General features: G+C 43.0%; 1 protein-coding gene across 1 annotated transcript in view; it reads left to right on the top strand.

Annotated features, from left to right (window-relative positions):
* Positions 1 to 20,565, top strand: part of AP4S1 (adaptor related protein complex 4 subunit sigma 1) — a 45,827-nt gene that overhangs the window by 23,097 nt on the left and 2,165 nt on the right. Inside the window, exons 2-5 of the mRNA XM_034993833.1 lie at positions 3,954 to 4,159; positions 7,361 to 7,447; positions 8,507 to 8,575; positions 11,624 to 11,635. Coding sequence (XP_034849724.1) covers positions 4,022 to 4,159; positions 7,361 to 7,447; positions 8,507 to 8,575; positions 11,624 to 11,635 — 306 coding nt within the window. The 5' untranslated portion in view covers positions 3,954 to 4,021. The remainder of the gene's footprint in view (positions 1 to 3,953; positions 4,160 to 7,360; positions 7,448 to 8,506; positions 8,576 to 11,623; positions 11,636 to 20,565) is intronic.

Here is a 20,565-nt window from a genome sequence, read left to right as displayed (position 1 = left end):
ATGTCACAATAAAAATGTAAAAATCACTGGTCTTGTAGGAGAGCTTAGTATGTAATCAAATAGTGATTACATAGGGTGACAAGTTTTGTAAGATACAGTAATGGGTTCAAAGAAAGATAGCTAGTGGGGTGCCTGGGTGGCTCAGTCGTTGGGCGTCTGCCTTCGGCTCAGGTCATGATCCTGGAGTCCCGGGATCGAGTCCCGCGTCGGGCTCCCTGCTCGGCGGGGAGTCTGCTTTGCCCTCTGACCCTATCCCCTCTCATGTGCTCTCTCTCATTCTCTGTCTCAAATAAATAAATAAAATCTTAAAAAATAAATAAATATAAATAAATAAATAAATAAATAAAGTGCTCTAGCTTCTTGTGGCATCTGGGTGGCTCAGTCGGTTAAGCATCTGCCTTTGGCTCAGGTCATGATCCTGGAGTCCCGGGATCGAGTCCCGCATCGGGCTCCCTGCTTGGCGGGGGGTCTGCTTCTCCCTCTGACCCTCCCCCCTCTCATGCTCTCTCTCTCTCAAATAAATAAATTAAAAATATATTTTTTAAAAAAGAAAGGATAGTAGCTAGCTCTTTATGATTCGCAACAGGGAACTGGGATAGGCAGACTTCACTGAAGAAAAAGTGATATATATATTTTTTTTTTTTTTAAAGATTTTTTATTTTTTGAGAGAGAGAATGAGAGAGAGAGAGCATGAGAGGGGGGAGGGTCAGAGGGAGAAGCAGACTCCCCGCTGAGCAGGGAGCCCGATGTGGGACTCGATCCCGGGACTCCAGGATCATGACCTGAGCCGAAGGCAGTCGCTTAACCGACTGAGCCACCCAGGCGCCCGAAAAAGTGATATATTATAATGACTTTCACCAGTGCTTATGTAGCCCTTACTATGTGCCAACTGCCAAACCCAGTTCTAAGAACATTCCGTATCTAACTCCTCTAATCCTTACAACCCAGAAGGTAAGTACTATCTATTATTATTCCCATTGTACCTTTGACTGAGTACTAAAGGTTAAGTAACTTGCCAAGGATCACAAAATTAACAGTCAAGCCTCAGTTCATGCTTTTGACTATTATACTGTTATGAGGACTTTATGTTTCCCTGGAGGAAATTTGCTTTTTAATTTGGAGGATTTTATTTCAATCACTTTTATGGGGCCAAAAATGTTTTTGTCTAATATTACGTGTGTGTGTTACAATAATCTGATTCTGAGATACATAAAAAGCCTTTAGAGCTAGAAAGGATATTAGTCATCACCAAATGCCACTTTGATTGCTAGAAACTTCATATTGTACTGTTTTCATGCGTTGTATTGTTTGGTATTTTCCAAATTAAATGTTCAGCAGCATTAGAGAATATTGACTTGATCGTTCCCAAAGCTACCTGAAGTTGATGCTTGGTAAGCTTAAATGAACATCTGATGACACTAATATACTGAGTGAGGCAAAGAGGTAATGTGATAAATTAAAGACAGCATCAGATTATGAGTCAGGGGGCCAGAATCCAAGACTTCACTCTATATCTCAGATTATCCATTTTCCCATCTGCAAAATGAAGGGAGTGCACATCAGGGATGACAGGTATATGGTGCATATGTTGCCACACCCTGCAGTTCCTAACCTGCAACTGACATACTAATCGTTCATAGCATCCTTTTGAACCTGAACAGTTCCAGAATCCTTCCCAACACAGTGCTCAAAGCAGCAAATACAGTTAGTCACAGTTGGCACCCAAGTTAAAACCTGTCATCTTTGGATGACAGTCTCAGAATACACCATCAGAATAGGAAAACTATACCCAATTCAGGATGCATTTCAATTGTTCCTGTCTCTCTTTTCTCTAGGCATTTAGTTTGTATCATATAGGGTCTTGGGACATTGATCTGCTCATATTCTACTGTGACTATACCAAACTCCCTCATCTTGGCCTTTAGGTATCCTGGCATCCTTTGTGTAAGGCTTTCCCCAGTGAAATTTCCCTTCTTTATCTGTCCTTGATTCACACAGGCTCTTGGGTGTGGAGTCCCCCAGGTCCTGGCAATCAAAACATCTTCCCCAGCCTTGTGTGTCCTTGAATGCAAAGAGTTTTATAAACAAAGGAAGTTCATACCTGCTCCCTGGCCACTCCCAGCACTTGTCTAGGCATATTCTTTCCTTATACCCTACCTCAGTTTCATAATTATTTGATTTCTCTCCTCCCTGATGATTAGTAACCAGGATCGGTGCTTAAAGCATTCATCTTCTGTTCTCAAACATGTACTTGTCTCTGAGTCTCTACATTATATATTTCGGATTTGTGTATTTTATAATAGAGTTTACAATTTTACTTGTCCACTTTATTACCACTGTATAATCCTACAGTTACAAATTGTGTAATTGTTTATGAGCATGCAAAACAAAGATGATGTATTTGAGCCTTTATAGATGCCTTCAGCTACTATTTTCAAGGCTTGCATCCTAATGAGTATCAATTCAACACACCCTTGTTTGTCATCCTTGCTCCTGAAGTCAGTGGGAAGGAATGCTGTGCTTGTTAAGGTGGAAACCAATTTGATCCGTTGGTGTAACATCTCAATGGGATCATTTTACATCTCATTTTACCGTAAACTTAACGCAGCCAGGGCATTTAAAGGCAAAGGTTTGGCCATGAATACCTTTGAGACAATATCTTTTTCTTTTTTTTAAAGATTTATTCATTTGAGAGAGAGGGAGAGAGAGCGAGTAGTGGGAGGGGCAGAGGGAGAAGGAGACAAGCCGACTCCCCTCTGAGCAGGGAGCAGCGACAGGGCTCCATCCGAGGACCCTGAGATCATGACCTGAGCTGAAACCAGGAGTCGGACACTCAACCGACTGAGCCACCCAGGCGCCCAAGACAATATATCTTTCTTCTAGCTGTCAGTTGGAATCCAGAGTATAAGATTATAATTTCTAACTTTTGTGAAGATCGTTTTAAAATATCTTTGCTGAGAGGGAATAAAAGAATGGATGGTAACTTAATTTACTGGTCTCCAGCCATAATTTACTGGCAGTAATTTGTAAGGAGAATAAAAGCAGCACTTAATACCAAATGACTAAACAGAGTATGATGCAGTCCCACCTACAGGAGTGAGCTTATCTTCCTGGAAAAGGGAGTGAATGACCACAGGCCTCCCCCATGGCACAGCTGCCCTGTCCCCGGCCGAGCTGGTCTACATAACATCCTGTCCTGTGCCCTGGATGATCACGGCGGCCCAGGCTTTGGGCCTGGCTCTTTCCAGCTCTTCGTGTTTGGAATTATTGCGAGATAACCACCTGTCTGATACGGTTTAGGAAACAAGAGATGAACTGGGAGGACAAAGAATAATACAAAATGTAGTCCAAGAATTATCCCATAATCTGTTGCAACTTTTCTGTAAAATTATTCCATATTTTAAAAGTTCATTTAGAGGGGCTCCTGGGTGGCTCAGTCGGTTAAGCATCTGCCTTCAGCCCAGGTCTTGATCCCAGGGTCGTGAGTTCAAGCCCCACATTAGGCTCTGTGCTGGGCCTGGAGCCTACTTTAAAAAAAAAAAGTTTTGGAAGATAACTAATGAAAATTTATGTTTAGGTTTTTTTCTTATTTTTTTATGGATTTGATTTGCTTATTTGACAGAGGGAGAGAGAGTGAGAGAGAGCATAAGCAGGGGGAGTGGCAGGCAGAGGGAGAGGGAGAAGCAGACTCCATGCTGAGTAGGGAGCCCCACGTGGGGCTCGATCCCAGGACCCTGGGATCATGACCTGAGCCGAAGGCAGATGCTTAACCCACTGAGCCACCCAGGCATCCCTATGTTTAGTTATTTATTAAAACCTCATTTAATTCTTAGGAGTGAAAACCAGTATTATCAGATCACATTTTATTTACTTCTGGTTCATTTATAGAACACATCTAATATTATTCTTTGAGATGTTTGATCTTAGCTTTTTGTTGTTCTTTCATCCTTCAGGTTCTAATTACAGGTACACCTTGACATAACTTTTGAACTATCTGGAAAAATATTGCCCAGAAAAAAAAATGATAAAATTTTTCCTCATGGTGAATAAACAAGGACAGACCCGACTTTCTAAATACTATGAACATGTGGAGATCAATAAGCGTACAGTTCTGGAAACGGAAGTCATAAAGAGCTGTCTCTCCCGATCCAATGAACAAGTAAGTTTCTGGTTCTCTCTTTTATCTCCTCATTCAACTAGGCAGTGGCAGATCTGTTATTACTGAGTCTCAAGGGCCATCAAGTTCTTTGAACTACATTCTTCAACAGCTATTAGGGAAAAGAACAAATGAAGTGAATGAAGACTGAAGCATAGCTCGCTCGCTTTATATCCCCTTAAGGAAAATACCAACAAGGAAAACCGGGAAAAGCCTTGAGTTCTTATTTAGGTCAGCGTATTTGTCTCAAATTTATTCCAGCTAATAGACATGTCTTCTTTTTTTGTCCATATGAATTTAGCCCTTACAACTCTTAGGGGTGCCCCCAGCAGGTGGCTCGCTTTAAGCCAAGAGATTAAGGTCAGATGATTGGTATAGAGGTGAGCACTCGAGACCCACTTTGTGCCAGAGAACACTAGCATGATTCTCATGTAGAGCGCAGTTTTTTTTCTGCTTATCATTTTTGTAAACTTAACACCAACATAATCCTAGAATTAAGATTTAAAGATTTAAAAAACAAAACAAATTTTATTTGAACTTGTCTTGTTTTATGATGTAGATGGGGTAAGCAGAAGTTAAAAATTCATATGACACAACAAATCTACCCATTCTGTCAAAATTGAGGTTAAAAAAAATCATTAAAATAATAACAAATAAGAATTTTAGGAACTGAGTCTATTTTTACAAAGAGGTTTAATTGGAGAATTTATTCATGAGAGTCAGAGAGAGAGAGAGAGACAGAGGCAGAGGGAGAAGCAGGCTCCCTGCCTAGCAGGGAGCCCGATGCGGGACTTGATCCCAGGACCCTGGGATCATGACCTGAGCCGAAAGCAGACGCTTAACCATCTGAGCCACCCAGGCGCCCCCAGAAAGATTTTTTTTTTTTAAGATTTTATTTATTTATTTGACAGAGAGAGACACAGCGAGAGAAAGAACACAAGCAAGGGGAGTGAGAGAGGGAGAAGCAGGCTTCCCGCTGAGCAAGGAGCCCGATGCGGGGCTCGATCCCAGGACCCTGGGATCATGACCTGAGCTGAAGGCAGAAGCTTAACGACTGAGCCACCCAGGTGCCCCCAGAAAGATTGTTTAAATCACCCATTAATTTTGCCAGTTCACCATTTCACAGCATATGTAGAAAGCCTATTGGAACCACTGCTAGGTCTTAAAATATTAAGGTACATCAGTGCTCAGAAGTTACATGTTGGAACTATGTTTCCCTTGGCTTCTAAATTGATTTTCCAGTCTCAACATCTCAGAGTCCTCTTTGAATTACTACTTTGGCCTGCCATGGCACACATTGCTTCATGTAGTTGTCAAAGGGAAACAGGAACTATTAAAGTGCTGTGTTAACAGTCACATATTTTATATAAAGATAACCTCCAGAAGCATTCTTCTTGAATCTTTCTGCAGAAGGCAGGCACTGCATAGTTTCAAACACCATCTTCACGATACGTTACCCTTTGAAATATATGCTTTGGAACGAATATATTATTAGATATTTTTGAAACATTCTGAATTCTTTTTTTTTTTAAGATTTTATTTGTTTACTTGAGAGAGAGAGAAAGCGAAAGAGAGAGAGAGCGTGAGGTGAGGGGGAGGGGCAGGGAGAGGGAGAAGCAGACTCCCCGCTGAGCAGGGAGCCCTAACGAGGGGCTCGATCCCAGGACCCTGGGATCATGACCTGAGCTGAAGGCAGATGCTTAACTGACTGAGCCACCCAGGTGCCCCCTTAATTATTTTAGATTTTAAAAGGAATCCACTGGGCTTTGGGATAATTAGGCTCTGAAGTAACACAATCTCAGCTTAGTTTTTATTTTATCCACAAAGGTGCTTGCTCCTTTTTTTTTTTTGTCAGAAACTCCTGAAAGGCTTTGAAAAATGTTCTTCGGTTCTTTCAGATAGATTGTGTTTCCTTGAAAGATCCAGCTGAGCAGAAATCCCACTGGCTCTACAGTGAGCCAAAAATGCAGAGTGGTCCTGCACTTCTTACCTTTATCCTCATTTTAAATAAGAGCCTCAAATCCCTCCATTTTATAGATGGTCAAATGGCTTTCCCATGGAAGAAATTTCATAATTAAAACTTACAGCTTCATCTCCAGGTGTATCTGGGCACCCAAGAGCAGTTATCCCAGTGCAAATAGCCAGAGTTCATGTGCAATCATATTTGGTCAAGCACACCCAGAAGTCCAAAGGAAGGGCAGCATTGCGCCTTTAGGCTGCTATCCGATTCCTGTCTACGCAGTGCCTTCCCAGTCCCCTTTGTACAATGGCTGTAGGAGAGAGATGAATGGGAAGGGAGTTGTTCTATCCACCAGGCCGTGCTGGTAAACTAGTTGTTAATTCATAGGAAGCAATGTTTACAATGGGAGATTTTGTCTAGCATCTGCCCCACAAAAGCCAAAACTTTAAATAATTCATAAGAGTCTACATTGATTCTTTTCATGGGTCTAGGAAAAAGAAATCAGGATTCTTTTTGCATGTGTGTATGCTGTATGACATAAAAAAAATAAAATAAAGATTCCATATTGGTCGATGGTTAAAAAAAACAGATAAATAAATAAATAGTACAAAACTAAATCTCTAATTGCTTCCAGCAGAGTCTAGGGGAGATGAAAAGAAGAAAATCTTTTTTTTTTTTTTAAGATTTTTATTTATTTATTTGACAGAGAGAGAGCGAGAGAGGGAACACAAGCAGGGGGAGCGGGAGAGGGAGAAGCAGGCTCCCCGCCGAGCAGGGAGCCCGATGCGGGGCTCGATCCCAGGACCCTGGGACCATGACCTGAGCCAAAGGCAGAAGCTTAATGACAGCCACCCAGGTGCCCAAAGAAGAAAATCTTCTTTGTCATGTTGGCTTATTTTCACGTTGGAGGCAGTTTAAAATTATTCAGTACCTGTGCCTGCTGATTTCCACACAGAGCAAAGCAAAGGAATGAGAAGGAACGGGTGGGAACCCACGTGGATGCTCCAAGCCTTTTTTCCTAGACCCCTTCTCTGCCTCCCGGTAGAGCTGCTTCCAGGTAGTCCCCCGAATACTGTGAGGAGGCAACCAACAGGCAACCAACCAAGATCGTGTAACATTTTAATATTGTCTATTTCTGGGAATGTGTTGACCGATACTGAAATCAGAACCTAGAAATTATGCAGGCCATTTTGAAGAAATCCGTGGCAACCATAGGAATTAATATCTAATTGTGTTTTTTCTAGTGTTCTTTCATTGAATTTAAGGATTTTAAGCTGATATATCGGCAGTATGCAGCTCTCTTCATTGTGGTTGGAGTAAATGACACTGAGGTAAGGTAATAGAGGAGCCTATGGAAAATGCAAGAAAATTAGGAATGACAGTCTGATTTTTTTTTTAATTTTTAAAGATTTTATTTATTTATCTGACAGAGAGAGAGAGAGAGAAAGAGAGCACAAGCAGGGGGAGCGGCAGGCAGAGGGAGAAGCAGGCTTCCTGCAGAGCAGGGAGCCCGATGTGGGACTCGATCCCAGGACCCTGGGATCATGACCCGAGCCGAAGGCAGACGCTTAACCAACTGAGCCACCCAGGCGCCCCAACAGTCTGATTTTTATTCCTCCTTAAATTGACATTTTCTTCTCTGCTTGCCTATCTAAGAATTATCTTGACTCTTAAAGGATCTTTTTTCTATCAAGGCTAGGGAAAGCTGTGTGGAAGAAAAATATCTAGGATTTTTCTTGGATTAGATGAGCGGCTTGTGGGGAAGCACAAAACCACAGAATGCTTTCCTCGACCCTAGGCAATACCAGTGTCCTGCCCTTGTTCTGTGTGGCCCAGTGTGGCAGCTTAGACAGGTATAGAGGCCATTCAGTTGTGGCATGAAATATAGGGTGACAGATCAGAAGCCAGAGCAAACTATAAATATGATTGTGTTGTGACTGAATTTCCTCAGATTTAGTTCACCTTTCCAGAAACGTCATTCCCAGGTCAACAGAACCTATGGCTACTGAATCCATGAAAAGCATTTAAGATTTAAGATACTTCAGAATTTCAGTTGATTGTTTTTTATCCGTGAACCAAACCTAGAGGTAGTTTCCCATCTTCCCAAATGGAAAATTGGTGGCATGAAGAACCTGAAACACTGTTTCAGCCAGTTGATGATAAAGTCAGGGAGCAGAACTCAAAACCCTAATCACTAGACTCGATCTGATTTCAGTCCAGCTAAGTTCATTAAGGACTTAAAGTCTTAGAGGTGAAGGTTTTCGATTTTCCCTCTATGGGTAAGCTTCTTTCAAACAAGTGAGTCGTAGAACTATTCTGAATATTTGTCAGTGTCTAATTTATAGACAGGCCATACTAAAACTAATTGTACCCTTCCTTTTTTATTTCAGAACGAGATGGCCATTTATGAATTCATCCATAACTTTGTGGAAGTGTTAGATGAGTACTTCAGCCGAGTGGTAAGTCTAATGACTAAGAAATGGTTTATGTCCTTCTCCCAGTTTTCCAGAAATGGTCTATATCAAGAACCTGTGTTCATATAGAGCTTTCCCATGTAAAAGTTAAAACTCAGATGATGCCACATTTTCTTTCCCTTTCCTTCTGGCTCATCCAAAGTGTTACAAACCACTCTGTGCCTTAGATCTTTATAAAGAACCAGTTCTACAAGCCTAAGAACCTCTTACGCCTTTCTTTTAATTAAGAGACTTGGCTATTTAACTTTCTCTCTCTCTCTCTTTTTTCTGTTTCCCTTCCTAAGGCACTAGGAACCTTTTTAGTTTAGGAATCATTTCTATCCACACCTTTGCTTTGATGGTCAAAACCAACTCCCCTTAAGGAATACATGAGTTCCTTTCCAACAGCCCCCTTTTTAAAGATTTTATTTATCTCTCTGAGAGAGAGAGAGGGTGTGTATGCAAGAGTGGGGAGAGGGGCAGAGGGGGAGAGAGAGAATCCCAAGCAGACTCCCCCTGAGAGCAGAGCCTGACACGGGGCTCGATCTCATGACCCTGAGATCATGACCTGAACCTAAACCAAGAGTCGGATGCTTAACCGACTGAGCTACCCAGACACCTCCCAACAGCCCCCTTTCTAAAAAACAAAACAAAACAAAAAAACCCCAGCTGTATGAAATAGAATTTACATACCCTGAAACTCACCCATTTAACCTGTATAGGTTTTCATATTTACACACAGTCGTGCAGCCATCAGCAAAGTCAGTTTTAGACTATTTCATAACCACCACGAAATCAGTTATTGTCAGGGGACAATAAGGTTGGCCTCAAACTCCATCTTTGTATTGATCGCTTGGAGAGAGTGCCATAACTGAGCACTGCCCAGTAGAACTTTCCACCACCACAGAAATGTTCTGTACCTGTGCCGTCCAGTGCAGGAGGCACTAGCCACATGGAAACGTGATTAGTATAAAGGCGGAAATGAGGAATTTAATCTTAATTCATTTGATTCGCCATATGGTGCTGGTGGTTACCATATCAGACGGCACAGCTCTGGTTCCTGCTTAATTGCAGTGACCACTCCCTTAAGACAGACTGGTTTGCAAGTCAGGGTCTGTGATTCAGAGCTGGCCATGATTAGCCATCTTAAGGGAACACCTATCAAGAAGAATAACATTTCCCAAAAAAGCAATATTTTAAACCTGGGATAATCATGAGTGAGTACAAGCACTATCATTGCTAAGGTTTTTTAAATTATTATTATTATATTCGGTGACTGAGAATAAATAGCATGTTGCTGAATTCTTGCTGTAATTCTGGGGAAAGAGTCAGTGACCACATAAACCACGGAAGTAAAGCTTAGAATTTAATTTAAACTGGTGACTACACAGGACTCCCAACAGTACTGTGAGATGGTTCAGTTTAGGATGACAGTAGCAAAAAGAAGAGCCAAAGGAGGAAAGAGAGTACTGTGGGAAAGAAAAGAGAATCTGTCCCACTCGGAGAATGCCTTGTCACCTAAGAGTTATTTTTGGGTTTGTGAGTTTTAAACATTCTTGCTGAGACTATTTTTAATCTTGGTTTCCAAATCTTAAATGTGGAGATCAGTCTCAAGCTGTCTGGGCTGAAAGAAGCATCTCAGCATCACATTTCAAAACAAAAAGCCAACCCGGTTAGGTCCCCTGGGGGCAAGAGAGGATGGTTGCTGTTGAGGATTGGGGTCGTCATTGCTGCACTTGACAAACCTTAAGTCCTTTCAGATATGAATTGAACTCTGTTTACTATTTCTCCCTCTATAATTTTTTTTTATGATCTAAACATCTCTGATCACTGAAAAAAATTGAAAACACATATACGCAAAAAGGGGAGAAGATTGTGAGTAAGCCCATGACTTACTGATACATACTATTAGGTACATTTCCTTTTAGACTTTTTAGATACATAAAGTCTGTATCTAACTATATAACTGTATCTAACTATTCCACTGTCCGTGGGATAATAGTGTATATTCCGTGTTACAACTTGCTTTTTTACTTAACAATGTCAGTACTTATATATCTATAGCCTCATTTGTGGATCTGCAATAATATATTTAACTAGTCCCCCCTTGATAGATACTTAGCTTGTTTTCAGCAATTTGCTACTACAAACATTACCCTAAACATCCTATCATACATTGTTGTCCTGTTATCTAATTATTTCCTCAGGATAAACTTCTAGAAGTAAAACTGATGGATTCAAAGGGCATGCATATTATTAAGGTTTTTGATACACATACCAAACTAGCTATCATCTGTAAAGGTTGAGGTCATCTATTCCCTCTATGTTCTTTTTTTTTTTTTAAAGATTGTATTTATTTATTTGACAGAGAGAGAGAGAGACACAGTGAGAGAGGGAACACAAGCAGGGCGAGTGGGAGAGGGAGAAGCAGGCCCCCCGCAGAGCAGGGAGCCCAACACGGGGCTTGGCCCCAGGACCCTGGGATCATGACCTGAGCCGAAGGCAGACGCTTAACGACTGAGCCACCTAGGTGCCCTGATTCCGTCTATGTTCTAAGGATGAATTGTACTGGTTGGCAAAATTCTTCCAAACTGCAGCCTTTTTTAAGAAGCACAGTCCAGGGGGCGCCTGGGTGGCGCAGTGGGTTCAGTGTCCAACCCTTGGTTTCAGCTCAGGTCGTGATCTCAGGGTCATGAGATCAAGCCCGCATCAGGCTCCACGCTCAGTGAAGAGTTTGCTTGAAATTCTCTCCCTCTTCCCCTCCCCCCCACTCATGTGTGCGCATGCATGCTCTCTCTCTCTGTCTCTCTTATTCTCTCTCTCATAAATAAGTCTAAATAAATAAATAAATAAATAAATAAATAAATAAATAAATAATAAATAAATAAATAAATAGCACAGTCCCAGACCCAGGGCTTTACTGCTCAGACTTGTATGTACAGAGCTGCCTCCCTGACCTGCTCCCAAGCCTGTGGCCAGATTAGCTGCTAACTCTGCTAAGAACATGTGCCCCAGTGTCTCATTCTCATCCTTGTACTTTTTTCTCTTTTCCAGAGTGAATTAGATGTATCCTTTTTCAAAGCTGTGAGCCAGGTTTTCCTCAGTACTTGGCAAAGCACAGGGTAGTCCTGATCAGGTAAGTGCCACGGGGCAGGAAAAGGATGCAGCAGAATCCAGAATGCTAATTATCCATCAACAACTGACAAGATAGTCGGAGGTGCAGGAGCTTTGCAGAAAGACCCCTCTCCTTTTTCACAAACATGATTCTTATTAAGATTCTTATATTTTTCAGACAGGCCAATGCTATGGTCGTAGTTGATAATAACTGTTAGAATAATGTAACTTCTTTTAAGTATATAGATTAGACCTTTACAGAATTTGAATAACACAGCCAGAAAGTGCTTGGTCCTCCTAGAGAGAATGGATTTTCATGGCTCCAGGTCTAAATCTCCAGAAATCCCTCACATGATCAGAATAAGGCCTTCAAGGATGATAAACTAGAGGGTTAAAGAGTTGCCTGGCTTGTATTCATTTACTTTTATAACAGAGAAAGCTCTCTTCTTCTCTTTCTTCTCCCTTCTAAATCAAAGTATGCAAGCGCCTCCCTCCCCCGCCCCCCGCAACAAACATTATTTGCTTCAAATACTGTAGGCCTGTGGATTTTGGCAGGGGCCCACTGGGCTTTGGGTGAGTGCTCTGGAGGCAAGGTGACTTTTAAGTTAATTTTTACTTCAAAAGTCTGCTTGAAAGCAATAAATGAGAGTCGTTTGGGAAAATATCAGGCTTAAATCTAAAATAGTAACAAATATAACAAATATATATTAATTATAACATGTTTCTATATACGTATATATACATTAGACATCAGCCTATCTGGGGGAAATGGCCATTTAGCTTTTACTATTGATAGAAAACGTCATCATCAACTCCATTTACAGGCTCTAGCTGGAAGCCTCTTTAACTGGGAAAATCTGAGTGCCCTCTAGTGGTGAGTGACCTAAATCTATGATCCCTTTGACCTAGGACACCCAAGACCAGACTGTATATTAAGGTGTATTTTTATTCAGCATGTTACATTTCCATTTTAACTAGGCTCTTTAAAGCAATTCAAAATAAATCTCGTCCTCTTGTACAGGAAAATAAGAGAAATGCCTTTTGATTTAAAAAGTCATCAGGAAGATAGGAAAAGCTGTTAGACACCTCCCAGGAGTACAGAAATCCAAGTTTTGCTTTTGAACCTGCCACAAACTGCAGGTGTTGGACCAGACAGATAACCCCTTCATCTCAAAATAATAGAATTAGGGGCGCCTGGGTGGCTCAGTCGTTAAGCGTCTGCCTTCGGCTCAGGTCATGATCCCGGGGTCCTGGGATCGAGCCCCGCATCGGGCTCCCTGCTCAGCGGGAAGCCTGCTTCTCCCTCTCCCACTCCCCCTGCTTGTGTTCCCTCTCTCCCTGTGTCTCTCTCTGTCAAATAAATAAAATCTTTAAAAAAATAAAAATAATAGAATTAGGCTAGAAGAGCTTTAACACCCTCTCAGCCTTAATATTTGACGTTGCCTTGACTCTAGGTAACTGAGCTGAGTTATCTTACACCTAGAACAGGAAAAGAGACTCTAACTAGTCTAGAAGTTCAGAGAATTATAGTGAATCAGATATAACAGGGCATATATTACAGCTGAACTAGTGTCTTATATATTGACTAGATATTTATTAGAAGTAGAGATGGATTTGTCTTTTTTTTTTTAAAGATTTTATTTATTTGACAGAGAGACACAGCGAGAGAGGGAACACAAGCAGGGATAGTGGGAGAGGGAGAAGCAGGCTTCCCGCTGAGCAGGGAGCCCGATGCGGGGCTCGATTCCAGGACCCCGGGATCATGACCTGAGCTGAAGGCAGACGCTTAACGACTGAGCCACCCAGGCGCCCCTCTTATTTTTTTTTAAAGATTTTATTTATTTGGGGCGCCTGGGTGGCTCAGTTGGTTAAGCGACTGGGGAACCTGCTTCTCCCTCTGACCCTCCCCCATCTTTAAAAAAAAAATAAAAAAAGATTTTATTTATTTATTCATTTGACAGGGAGAGACAGCGAGAGAGGGAACACAAGCAGGGGGAGGGAGAGGGAGAAGCAGGCTTCCCGCTGAGCAGAGAGCCCGATGCGGGACTCGATCCCAGGACCCTGGGATCATGACCTGAGCCGAAGGCAGACGATTAACAACGGAGACACCCAGGCGCCCCTAACTTATTTTTTTTTTAAATTGAAATACAGTTAATGTACTATGGTAGTCTCAGGTGTACCTCTGACTAATTTATATATTTACTATCCTTCGGAATTACTTAGGTGTATCCACCTGACAGATTAGGAATTTTGCATCATTTAGAGAGGGGAACTGATTCTGCCCAGACCTGGAAATGTAAGCCTTTGCTCTAGGCAGAATTTCACTTGGACCTCCAGTGGCCTAAAAGTGGAGCAGGTGGGGCAGGTAGGCTGCGGGGTACCCTCTCTTCTATTAACATTCTTAAAAGGTGTCCACCCTTAGCCATCTGAAAACGATCCAATTAAAACCCATGCCTTTACTCTGCCTCATGCATAATTCTAACTATCACATGTCTGGGAAGGGCCTCTCTATACCAATTTCGTAACAGTAAGGCAGGGGAGCCTTTTAGAGGTGCAGCCTGTTTCCTGCCCCCCTCTGTGTAGGGCCAGAGATGCTCCATATCACTGCCCTGGCAGCACGTCCCCAGCGCTGCTGAAGCAGCTAACGTTGGTCAGGGCTGCTAGGCCAGGGAAGCTTCCTCTGGCCTTGAAAGGCTGAAAACAAGCAGCCGATAGAGTTGCAACCTGGAGCTGGCTCTCCCAACACTCACTACAGCTATCTTTGTGTTTGCTCAGGCTTAAGAAAGCCTTCCTTGGGGCGCCTGGGTGGCTCAGTCGGTTAAGCGGCTGCCTTCGGCTCAGGTCATGATCCCGGAGTCCCGGGATCGAGTCCCGCATCCGGCTCCCTGCTCGGCAGGGGGGTCTGCTTCTCCCTCTGCCCTCTTCCCTCTCGTGCTCTCTGTCTCTCATTCTCTCTCTCTCAAATAAATAAATAAAATCTTTAAAAAAAAAAAAAGAAAGCCTTCCTTGTCTGCCCACATGGAATAGACACGCTCGAAGGCTTGGCTTTGGTGCGCACCAGGAGAATGGAAGTCAAAACCTCGTGGAATTCCCAAGAAGCCCTTTACTTGCCATCTTTTTATCCAGAAGCCTCACTCCCCTGAAGTGTTCTAAGAATGGGGCAGCTTTGCAGAGTCCACATGGCTAGACTTTGAGGAATAAAATGCACCATTTATCTACAGGCGCTTAGAATGGGCTTGTTCTACTGCTAGTAAGACTGACATCACAGAGCAAGACAGGTGGGATTTCAAAAGGGAGTGACCTGGGGCACCTGGGTGGCTCAGTTGGTTAAGTGTCCAACGCTTGGTTTCAGCTCCGGTCATGATGTCAGGTTTCTGGGATCGAGCCCCCGAGCCCCACATTGCATTGGGCTCCACACTCAGCAGGAAGTCTGCTTCCCATCTCTCTCCCACTCTGCCCCTCCCCCGCCGCTCATTCTCTTTCTCTCTAGAATAAATAAATCTTAAAAAAAAAAAAAGAAAGAAAAAAGAAATGACCCAAGCACAAGAAATTAGGACAGAAATTCTGGCTTCTTGAAAGCGCTTCTACTGAGCAGCAACTCTGTGTTGCAGTTAGTGTCAGGTGGGGCAGACCCTTGGGACCACGCATGTCAGTGACCTAAATCCTTCACGTGCCCTGCGTAAGTTCCTGTACACTCTTCACAGTCCACTCTACTCACTGGGCTGAAATGCTGCCTGAGGACTCCTGAGGCCCTGCTTCTATTGGGAAAGTTTGCCCTATCACATACTTTAGTAGATGTATTTAAGATTTCAAGTTCTGGGGGCACCTGGCTGGCTCAGTCATTAGAGCATGTAACTCTTGATCTTGAGATCGTGAGTTTGAGCCCCATGTTGGGGAGTAGATTGTACTTTAATAATTTTTTTAAAAATCTAAAAAAAAACCCCAAACCTTCAAATTCTATGAATTAAGATGGTTTTTAGGAATCAACTAATGAGCTTCCCAAAATGTGTTCAGCTCTGTAACCCCAGATTTGCTGTATTCTCCAGACAATTCATAATTCAAAGGAGCTGTCTCTACCCTCTCTGCTAAATATTCAGGGGACTGGCGCCAGTGAACAGCGCTGTGGGGGAGATGTCCGCCTCGTCCTCAGTTCATCGCACACCTACTAATGTGTGAACGTACAGAAAACCTTAACTGCCTTTTTGGTATTTGGTGCTTCTAAAGTGGCTTAAAGACTTGGTTTATTTGGGCTAGAGTGGAATGTAGCAGTACTACCTTCAGATTTGGACAACCAGGGTCCCTTTCCTGGGTCCTGGGCCTTAGGGGGCTTCATCTGGCTCTCCTTCAGCAGTATCCCTCTCCATGGGATGAGGATGCTTATCCAGAGCCTGTAGGGACCCAATCCACCTCTTTTTTTTTTAAGATTTTATTTATTTGACAGAGACACAGCGAGAGAGGGAACACAAGCAGGGGGAGTGGGAGAGGGAGAAGCAGGCCTCCCGCTGAGCAGGGAGCCCGATGTGGGGCTCGATCCCAGGACCCCGGGATCATGACCTGAGCCGAAGGCAGATGCTCAACAACTGAGCCACCCAGGCGCCCGGACCCAATCCACTTCTTGACCATCCTCCAGCTACCTGGGTCCCCAGAATTCACTGGGTGCCCATATACCAGGGCCTATTGCTAGGTAGGGCCTGTACAGACCTCTCCCCATGACTGGGGGCAGGAATGACAGAGAGCCTGGGATGGTAACCCACATACACACATGGGGAAAAAAGTGAGGAACAGGCTAGAATCCCTTTTTATATTCAAGGGCCACCTACTCCACAACTATAGGGTAGGCCTAGAATCCAGAATGTCTTCTTGATTCCAGAATCTTTTAAATAAATCTTTAGAACATTCATGTTTTTATTTTCTAAGTCCTTAAAACCAAAAGCCTGAGCAATTAGTTCTAGAATGTTAAAGCTCATGTGGGTGATGTGAAAGTACCTCTTTACTGTAGTTGAAGGTAGGGGAGAAGGAAGGGCTGCTGCTACTGCTTGCACTCCGTGACTCAGCTAGTTGTGTTCCGTGGTGCTCTCTGGAGGGATGAAGGCAGCCAGGCAACAGTATTCAGCACCACCGAGATCTGTGGTCAGGCCCCTTTCGGGACCCAGAGCCCACTGTGGGCCATCAGCCTCTCCTTCCATCATTACTTTCCTAAAATCCTAAACACCTTAAAGGTCCAGAAACCAGAATAGGTCTTCTCTGAATAGGAGCTAACTTCACACTGACTTCATGAGAAATCACTAAAGTACTTGTTCAACTAGGGGCTATGGAAATACTGGCAAGGAGAACAAAGAAGTTCTCCAGGGAAGCCACCCAACACCAAAGTGGTAGCTTCTAAATAAACTGAAATTGTCTCCATGTTCTCTCAGAAAGGTCATAATAATTGAGTCATTACCAAAGGATTTCTTATGAGGTACGATGGAGTATGTGATTACCTCAGGAATGACTTGATAATGTCAGATAGGAGTAAACTAGCTCCCGTCTCCCTGCAAGTTACTTTTAGAGTCCTAGGATTTGAGTACTTCGGAGCTAGAAGAAAACTACACCATCACCAGGTTAAAACCTCATTTTTAGATGAAAAGGCTGAAGCCCAGAGGGGTTCTGTGACGTGTCCCAAGCCATAGAGCTACTTTGGGGCAGAGCTGGTACCAGTCTCTGGGTTTGCAGGGCTATAAAATTAGATATAGGGCGCCTGGGTGGCTCAGTCGGTTGAGCGTCTGCCTTCGGCTCGGGTCATGATCCCAGGGTCCTGGGATCGAGGCCCACATCGGGCTCCCTGCTCGGCGGAGAGCCTGGTTCTCCCTCTGTCTCTGCCTCTGCTTGTGCTCTCTGTCTCTGTGTCAAATAAATAAATAAAATCCTTAAAAAAATAAAATTAGATGAGATTAAATTTGACACGTTTTTAAAAAATGTGTTATTGTCTGGAGTAGATTGTGGCAGTTTAGTTTCTAACAAAATATTTGTAAAGTGCCTGTCACCATGCTATCTTGGTGTTGTCAAAGTTTTTCCTGAAGTAGGAAAGAAGTTTTGAAGAAACACTAGACTTTGGTTGGAGGAGTCAGGTATGATCAAAGAGAGTATCTGAGTCTTGATAAGAGCATGCTCTGCAAAAGTGGGGTTCATATTTCATGATTTTTTTTTCAAGTAGGCTCCATGCCCAGCATGGAGCCCAATGCAGGGCTTGAACTCACGACCCTAAGATCAAGACCTGAGCTGAGATCAAGAGTCGGACACCCAACTGACTAAGCCCCCCAGGCACCCCCACGTTAATTTCTGAACATCTTTTTCTTTCTTTTTAAAATATGTAAATTAAAAGCAGGGCTGCAAAGCGTGAGAACTGGCCCATGCAGCTTGTCCAGTCTTTGGGAAGGGCAGGCACTGAGAAGCGAGGGGGCCAAAACCATCTCAGCATGAGAACTGCAGTCAGTGCTGTCATGAGTGAAGAGTCAGAATTATGAACAGTCCCCCAGGGAGTCAGCCATTTACCTGGGAATGGGATGTGAAGGTTCCAGATTGAACAGTTCTGCCTTCTGGGCTTCTCTGGTTCTCATTGGCCTTTGCTGTCTCCGTATTTCCTTGAACTGCGTCCTGTAGGTGCCATTTGCATCTGCTACTACCGTTCCACCCCTCTGCCTTACCCCCACTCCTTTCGCTTCATGCTTCCAGGTTCTGTTTGTTTTACTCAGGAACAATGACAGCAAGTTAGGAGGAGCAACAGAGTTAGGAGAAAAACCAAAGAAACTGACAGGCTCATTTGACCCAATGCTTTCATATTTGTGTAATTTTACATAAATTTATATAAACTTAAAATAATTACACCTGGCTGTCTTGTTGATAGAATATGAATGGACCTTTAAGGAAAAACCCATTAAAAAAAAAAAAAAGATAGGGGCGCCTGGGTGGCTCAGTCGTTAAGCGTCTGCCTTCTGCTCAGGTCATGATCCCAGGGTCTTGGGATCGAGCCCCGCATCGGGCTCTCTGCTCAGCGGGAAGCCTGCTTCTCCCTCTCCCACTCCCCTGCTTGTGTTCCCTCTCTCGCCATCTCTCTCTGTCAAATAAATAAATAAATAAAATCTAAAAAAAAAAAAAAAAGATAAACTCCTTTTCAGTGGCCTAATTAACAAGGAACAATACCAAGCCTAAAAGTGGACAGCAGACTGCATTACAAGGAGAGTATACCCAGCCTGTGCATGATCTTCATGAGGATAGTCTTCTATACAGGAGTATTCCCTTTTCTGTGGGAAATGTGAACACAAAGGCCCTTCACAGTTTATCTAATTTCATGGCAAATTGAATTAAAGTATAAATATGAGAGTAAGTTTTTCCCCACCCGACTTAATTTATCAAGAACTTTGCTTAGGTAGGATCTTAAAAAAGAAAAAGAAAGAAAAAAAGAAGACAAGGGATCTGAGACCAAAATCTCGAGTTAGAAATTTTAGTTCCTAGGCTGGGCTCTGCCTGGGAATTGCTTTTCAGGTCCCATTCGAATATATGCTGCTCGATTTTCTCTTTTGAAAGGATAACTAGACTACCACAGTGATATTAAAATACCATATTGAAAAAGTGATTTATGATCCAGAGACCGAAATTCCAATGTAGGAACCAGAAACATTTCAAGCACTTTAATTAAAAAACTAGTTTCAAGTGGCACTATGTTCAACTTCAACCCACATTACATAGCAATTCAGACTCTTGGGTTTCAGGATTGGGAGAAAATGGGGCTTTCTGAATCTGCTCTTTGGGAGGCTGTCTGTAGTTCCTATTAGTTCCAACCTTAGGGTGCCCCAGTTACCCTAGGGATCTTTAAGTCAGTTCAGTTCAGTACAACCCAAAGGTAGGACCCTCTTGAAATAGTCATTCTCAGCTTACCACATTAATAGACCAATAGCCTGGACCTTTCTTGCTTCATCCTATTCCAGATGTCAGAGCTAAAGCATGTTTGCCTGTTTATTGCCATGGGGCTTTGCATATAAGGCATTTTTTTGGTCCCTGACATGTATCCCAAATGCCATTACTCTTGGCTTCACCAAGTTGCTTATAAACCAAATCAAGATGTAAACAACAGCTGGATTCTTATTTTAAAGGCGTCACATGATTCCAGGGGGAAATCAGCTTTCAGGCCTTTGCCTCACATTGGATTTGGCCTGTGGTTTCCCCATATAGTGCTGGAAAGCCACGTGGTTATTAAGGGTTTGAATCAGCTACTCAGATAAGACAGGCAGTCACATGCCCACAGTACAGAATGACCTCACTGAGCAACTCATGTTTCTAGGATGTTGGGAAATTCAGACTTGCTGGAAGACCTTGTCCTTACGATGTGAGGATGTCAGTGGTTGATATGATTCAGCAGCAAATTCTCATCTGAATTTCAAAACAATTGGCCTCTTGTTCAAGGGGACATCTAAATTTTAGATCATCTGCTTGCCACAGTCTTCAGAGCAGTTTAATCCCTGAACCAATTCAAATAGAATAGATTAAAATTAGATCTCCTTCTCTCTCCAAGAAAACTTTTTTTTTTAAAGATTTTCTTTATTTATTTGAGAGAGAATGAGATAGAGAGAGAGCATGAGAGGGGGAGGGTCAGAGGGAGAAGCAGACTCCCTGCTGAGCAGGGAGCCTGATGCGGGACTCGATCCTGGGACTCGAGGATCATGACCTGAGCCGAAGGCAGTCGCCCAACCAATTGAGCCACCCAGGCGCCCCAAGAAAATCATCTTAGGTGAGTTGGCATTTTCAATGCACCAAGGCTTTCATTGCCCTTAGTGACTACGACAGGGGGATTGTACCTTAGTGAATATGACGGGGGATTCTGCAGGCCATTTTTCACACAGCCACCT

Source organism: Mirounga leonina, unplaced genomic scaffold (assembly GCF_011800145.1).
Source record: "Mirounga leonina isolate KUSES-001 unplaced genomic scaffold, KU_Mleo_1.0 Mir_91, whole genome shotgun sequence".
NCBI classification, from domain to species: Eukaryota; Metazoa; Chordata; class Mammalia; order Carnivora; family Phocidae; genus Mirounga; species Mirounga leonina.
This window is presented reverse-complemented; position numbering and strand designations above follow the sequence as displayed.